Genomic DNA, 6,994 nt, shown 5'->3' with positions numbered 1-6,994 from the left:
CCCCGCCATCTTTTTCACTCTCCTTTTCTTCCTTAATCTTTCTCAATAAAACTTAGTCACCTGACAGAAATTATGTATATTGTTCCTCACTTTTTCTCCCCACCAGAAGGTAAACTCCTGCAGGGCAGGGCCTTTGTTCTGTACACAACTGTATTCCTAACACTAAGGATCTTCTCTCACTTTCAGTGGCTCTGCCACAAGCTGCTTTAGCCAAGTTGCCTAAGATATTCAATTGGTTATGAATATTAATTAGTTGTGCATACTTCTTCACATATTAAATGAGTGTGAAGATGTATAGATATATCTTTCTCTCATCATTAAGTGGTTTTTATTTAGCATATCGTCATCTTTTCTTACCTAAGGCCTCAAAATTTGCTTCTTTGCCAAAGTCCTTATTAAAAATTGAATTTCTAGGTTTACCCATAACTGGCAAGCAACAATGTTGATAACATTTTAATACAGCAGAAATACATTTGATTTTACAACAGAAATACATGTTGCACATCAGGCAAAATATACACCCAGAGGAGAGTAAAGTGGTTGCTTGGTACAGCAATGCCTTCCTTCACTAGCCTGCTGAGTCCAAGGCAGAATTCCTTGACTAGTGTGCTAGCTTTGTCAATCTGTGGACCCAGTGTGACCTTCAGCAACCCAGCTATCCTGAACATTTGCCTGTTAGATATTTTAAGAATGCAAAGTTAATTGAGATGTAATTCACACACCATAAAATTCACCTTAAACTAAAATTCAGTGGGTTTTAGTATATTAACAAGATTGTGCCACTATCACCATTTAATTCCAGAACATTTTCATCCAAAAGGAACACCATACCCATAGGCAGTCACTCCCTATTCCCTCCTTCCTTCCCCCAGTCCCTTGGCAATCACTAATCTGCCTTCTGTCTCTACGAATTTGCCTATTCTGGATATTTCTTGTAAATAGAATCACAATATTTGGCCTTTTGTGTCTGCCTTCTTTCACTTAGCATAGATGTTTTCAAGGTTCGTCCATGTTGTAGCATGTGTGAGAACTTTATTGCTTTTTATGGCTGAATAATATTCCATTGTAAGGAACACCATACTTTATTTACCCATTCATTAATTGATAAGACATTTAGTTATTTCCACTTTGGGGCTATTAAGAATAATACTTTCATGAACATTTCTGTACAAGTTTTTGTGTGAGCATGTTTCATTTTTCTTGGTTATATACCTAGGAGTGAAATTACTTGGTCATGTGGGAACTCTGGTTAATATGGCTTCTCCATATTCTCACCAACACTTGTTATTATCTGTCTTTTATAATAATCATTGTAGTGGGGGGTGAAGTGTTGTCTCATTGTGGTTTTGATTTGCCTTTCCTTGATGGCCACCGATTTTTAACATATTTTCATGTGCTTATTGGCCATTTGTAGGTTTTCTTTGGAGAAATGTCTATTCAGATCCTTTGCCTGTTTTCAATTAGGTTGTCTTTAAAATATTGTTATAAAAGTTTTTTACATATTTCAGATACAGTCTCCTATCAGAGTTGCAAACTTTTTTTTTCATTCTGTGGATTATCTTTTTACTATGTTGATAGTATCTTTCAAAGCACAAAAGGTTTTAATTTTGATGAAGTCCCAATTTATCTCTTTTCTTTGATTGCCTTGGGCTTTAGGTGTCATATCTAAGAGACCACTGCCTAATCCAAGATTATGAAGATTTACACTTATATTTTCTTTTAAGAGTTCTATAGTTTTAGCTCTTAGATTTAGGTCTTTGGCCCATTTTGAGTTAATTTTTATATGTTATAGATAGAGGCTCATTTTCATTCTTATGTGCATTTCTAGTCCCAGAACAATTTGTTGTAAAGACTATTCTTTCCCCCACTGAATTGTCTTGGCACTCTTGTTGATGATCAAAAGACCATAAACCTGGACTCCCGGGTTCTATTCCATCAATATATATGTCTAGCATTATGGTAGTACCCATACCATCTTGATTACTTTTACAGTAAGTTTTGAAATTAGGCAGTGTGAGTCATTTAACTTTGTGCCAAGATAATTTTGAAGTTGAGTTTAACTAACTTAGTCAAATAAAAACAAGTAGATGAGGAACAATTGAACAAGTCTAAGCAGGCCCCACACTAACCTAATTCTTAGGAGTAGAATGACTCTCTAGACTTATCCAGCCAGATTCACTTTATTCCTTCCTTTATTTATTCAGCAGTGATTTTAGGGAGTTTTTATAGCAACATAGCTGTGAGCAGTGTTGAAAGTTGGACAATGTAAAGGAAAATCTAGTATCTAGGAGATAGTTTTGAAAATTATTTCATCCTAAGTGGGAGTAGTGATGGTGGGGATGTTAGAGCTAGAATTTTTAGGATTTGCAGTGGATAAGTTATGGCTGGTAAAGAAAAATAGGGGATTGAAGATACTTTAATTTCTAGCTTGGGAATGATGGGTATTCTTAGTTAGGGAAATAGATTGTGTAAAGATAGAGTAAAGATAGTTTTATCTGTTCTTTCAAGAAGTCTGACAAGTTTGGAGGAGAAAACAGGGTTATGAGAAGGTTGATTGTTTCTGTTTTGTTGCTTGTATTTTAGAATGGGGGAAACTTGCTGTCTGAGGTAAATATTGAAGATGTGATGGGTAGTTTAATTATTACTTTAATTCCCAGGAGAAATGTAGAACAAAGCCAGTTTTTTTCCTCTAAGACAGTAAGAGAGGTAATAATTCTTAATGCCTGTATTTTCTCTAGAGCAAAAGTTGGGAGGTGGGGTAGGTAGGGAACTATGGGACTTAAAAGCAGTGAAGGGCTGGAATTGCCATTGAAAAATGTAAATAAAATAACAAGAAAACAGAAAATAGGAATGAAAAAGACAAGACAGGATGAATTCAGGAAGTCCAATAGCTAAATTTCAGTTCCTGAGAAAGCAGAGAAGATGGGGGTATGGGGTTATTGGTGAAATAATTCAAGAAAAGTTCCCCATCAAGAATGTGTGTCTGAAGTTTCCAGATTGAAAGGATCCACTGAGTGCCCAACACAGTAACATCAACATGAAGACATGAATAACTAAGTTTGCAGAGCAAGAAAGCAGGTCTCAAAGAAAAAGGATCAGGAATCAGAATGGCTTCAGATTTCCTAACAGAAATACCAGAAGCAAAACAACTGAGCACCACCTCCCTATTTCTGCTAGAAAATTATTTTCAGTGCATGTATAATTATAAAAGCGTAATATGCTAATTAGATCGGACAGCCAAACGACCTTCTGGGCGTCCTTCCTGGTGAAGCTGTGGGGGCAGGGGCTGAGGCAGAGGGGTTACCTTGCCGCAGGTAGGCAAGTGGTTAGGGGCAATCAGGCAGGCAGGCAGAGTGGTTAGGGGTGATCAGGCAGGCAGGCAGGCAAGTGGTTAGGAGCCAGCGGTCCCAGATTGTGAGAGGGTGCAGGCTGGGCTGAGGGACCCTCCTCCCGCCCCCCTGCATGATTTTCATACATCGGGCCTCTAGTAATTCTATATATAGCCAGATTATCAATCAACTCATATCGAATAAAACATGTCCAGACATTCAGGGTACAAAAAAATGAGGGAATTTAGCCAGGATAGAGGAAAGAGTAGTAAAAACAAATGGGAAGGGACTTTTCTTCTCATCACAGATCTTGTAGTCCTAGTTAACTGCAACTTTGCACATTAAAACTTTAAAGTGAATGGACCACAATAATGTAAATGTATTGAATATCACTGAACTGTACATTTTAAATATTAACATGGTATATCTATTTACCACAAGTAAAAAAAATTAAATGGAAGATAGAAATAGCCAGCCCATACAACTCTTTACCCCATTCCCCTCCAAACCTCCCCAGTCTTCCCACTGTAGTTTATCAGTCTGTTCGATGCTACTCTGCCTCTGTATCTATTTTTGTTTATCAGTTTATAATGGTCTTTATTATCCATAAATGAGTGAGATCATGTGGTATTTTTCTTTCATTGACTGCCTTATTTCACTTAGCATAATGCCCTCCAGTTCCATCCATGCTGTTGCAAATGGTAAGAATTCCTTCTTTTTTACAGCAGCATAGTATTCCATTGTGTAGATGTACCACAGCCCATACAACTCTTGATGTTTAGCTATAAAGGGAAGATAAAGGACAATAGTTGAGCGGTGGCATGGGGAATAGTATACCATCTTTGTACTGTCCCCTTGGAATGTCTATTAAATGTAAAGTCAGAAAATCTAAAAATGTTATCTAAGGTGTCCTAGCACATGCCCAGAGGAACTTGGCTGCTGTGGACTGGACCTGACTGGGATGGCTTTTAAGTTCTTCCCTGGATGCTCTAAGGGTAGGGGTGGGGAACATCCAGCCCAAAATCATTAAATGTTTTGCCAAATATAGCAGGCTCGTTTTTAAGTTGATATGTTGTAGGGCCTGAGAATGATGGTATAAATATCTAAGTGGCCCTTGGCAGAAAAAAGGTTCCCCAACCCTACTCGGAGGCCTCTGTGTTTACTTTTCCACCTACGACAGTTCTCCCAGATCTTCAGATGAGAAAAGAAGCTTTGATGATAAATTAGTTTTTTCCATTTAGGTACTTTGAACAGTGGCTTATCAACAGATGTTTAATTCAGAAAAATAAACGTAGCCAAAACATATCTCATTCTCTTGCAGTGTCAACTTCTTGCCTAAGAACTGGAAAGACTGACTAGTTTGAACATGGAAAACCAAGAACCAGTGGATTCTTCTGGAAAAACCAAACAGTTTACTATTTCAGAGGAGGTATAAATTGTTTTTCACTTACTTTTCCCCTCCCCACATAAAATTAATTTGCAAAGAAATGCATGGACTATTTGTTGTTTCAAGTTATTTTTTTTTAAATTCTTAAAGACAGGTTTTAAACATTATTCCTGTTCCCTTTTAAGGACACAGGGACGTTGTGCTCTTGTGTGAGAGCAGTGCCATATCCCTCTTAATTATATGTATTAGTGAAATTGAGACTATTTAAAAGTGGACTTTGGCTGTTGGTACAAAACTTCTCAATTTTTACTAAAAGTTTCTCTGGGTTGCCGTAACCGGTTTGGCTCAGTGGATAGAGCGTCAGCCTGCAAACTGAAAGGTCCCAGGTTCGATTCCAGTCAAGGGCATGTACCTTGGTTACAGGCATATCCCCAGTAGGAGGTGTACAGGAGGCAGCTGATCGATGTTTCTCTCTCATCGATGTTTCTAACTCTCTATCCCTCTTCCTTCCTCTCTGTAAGAAATCAATAAAAGATAAAATAAAAATTAAAAAAAAGTTTCTCTGGGTAGAACAATAAACTGGATGTGAGGTTTAGGGCTTAGACATTTCATACTTAGGTATCACCTCTTAATTACCTGTTTATGGTCTCAATATGTATAAGAACAATAAAAACCTAACTTTTTACTTGTAAATTCCAGAACAAATGTATGTCCTGTATGCTACTCAGTTTAGATTTTTAAAAGTCTCTCCTATAGGAACCATTGCAATGGATAAATTTTAAATCCTTCTTCTTGGAACTCTGATCTTGACACCTTTTAGCAATTCTCTTTTTTTTTTAAATATATTTTATCATTTTTTACAGAGAGGAAGGGAGAGAGAGAGTTAGAAACATCGATGAGAGAGAAACATCGATCAGCTGCCTCCTGCACACCACCTACTGGGGATGCACCTGCAACCAAGGTACATGCCTTTGACTGGAATTGAACCTGGGACCCTTCAGTCCGCAGGCCGACACTCTATCCACTGAGCCAAACCAGTCAGGGCAGCAATTCTTTTTGATGTAAAAATCTCTCCCTGTACCCTGGTGAGTTCCAGGTGCCCCAAGGCCAGCCTCATGCAGTGACCTGTCCGCCTGGTGGTTGACCCATGGGGCAGCCCACCAATTGCCCTTCCGTGGTGGCATGATGGGCGGTGCCCAGCAGTCCCTGAGGAGTAAGGTCCAGGGAGGAGCCTGGCTGCCCTGGGAGGGTGGCAGAGGTGTGCTTCATAAATGGGCTGGGGGTTGGTGGAGGGTCACCCGGTGACCCTAGAGGTGGTTGAGGGGCCTCTCATAGAGGCCTGGCCTGGAGGTGAAGGCTGTAGGTGTGAGGAGCTGTGACTGATGAAAATTAAAGGCCATGGATGAAGATGGACTTGAATTACAACCACAAGAGCCAAACTCTTTTTTTTTTATGTTTTTTTTTATTTCAAGAAAAACAATTTTAAATATAATGCTACATGCAATAAACCTTAATATTTCAAGAAAAACTATCTTAAATATAATAATGTTACATGCAGTAAACATTAATATCTCAAGAAAAACTATTTTAAATCTATAATAATGAAAGCATAATATGCTAATTACACCGGACAGCCTTCCACATGAAGCCACGGCTGCGAGGGAAGCCCGGATCCTGGGTGCCAGATAGAAACCGGTGCTGGCAGCCAGGGGAATGAAGGCCTACTCTTGCACAAATTTTGTGCATCGAGCCTCTAGTATGATAATGTTACATGCAATAAACACTAATTATTTAAGAAAAATGATCTTACATATAATAATATTACATGCAATAAACATTAATATTTCAAGAATAAAAGGATTTTAAGTATAATATTACCAAAACTGTACTAACATAGTATGATATCACAAAAGTTGTAGGAAATATTAAAAATCAGCAAATAACAGGGTTACTTCTAGTATATTTTTCCCCCCTCTGGCTCTATTTTTGTTCATCAGTTTATGTTGTTCATTATATTCCACAAATGAGTGAGATCATATATATCTTTCTTCGACTGGGTTATTTCGCTTAGCATGATGCTTTTAAAGTCTGTTTTGTCAGATATGAGTATTGCTACTCCAGCTTTCTTTTTCTTTTCCATTTGCACGGAAAATTTTTCCCATCCCTTCACTTTCATCCTTTGTATGTCTTTTGTTTTGAGGTGGGTCTCTTGTAGGCAGCATATAGTTGGGTCATGTTTTTGTATCCATTCAGCTCCCCTACACTTTTTGATTGGCGT

The 6,994-nt window shown here is 38.2% G+C and overlaps 1 protein-coding gene across 1 annotated transcript in view; it reads left to right on the top strand.

Annotated features, from left to right (window-relative positions):
• The window catches only part of NUDT5 (nudix hydrolase 5), a 37,073-nt gene that overhangs the window by 7,328 nt on the left and 22,751 nt on the right, over nucleotides 1–6,994 (top strand). The window contains exon 2 of the mRNA XM_006776178.2: nucleotides 4,651–4,758. Within this exon, the coding sequence (XP_006776241.1) occupies nucleotides 4,696–4,758 (63 nt within the window). The 5' untranslated portion in view covers nucleotides 4,651–4,695. The remainder of the gene's footprint in view (nucleotides 1–4,650; nucleotides 4,759–6,994) is intronic.

The sequence above is a fragment of the Myotis davidii genome, unplaced genomic scaffold (genome assembly GCF_000327345.1).
Source record: "Myotis davidii unplaced genomic scaffold, ASM32734v1 scaffold749, whole genome shotgun sequence".
NCBI lineage: Eukaryota > Metazoa > Chordata > Mammalia > Chiroptera > Vespertilionidae > Myotis > Myotis davidii.
Note: the sequence above shows the minus strand (reverse complement) of the source record. Positions and strands in the feature narration are given on the sequence as shown.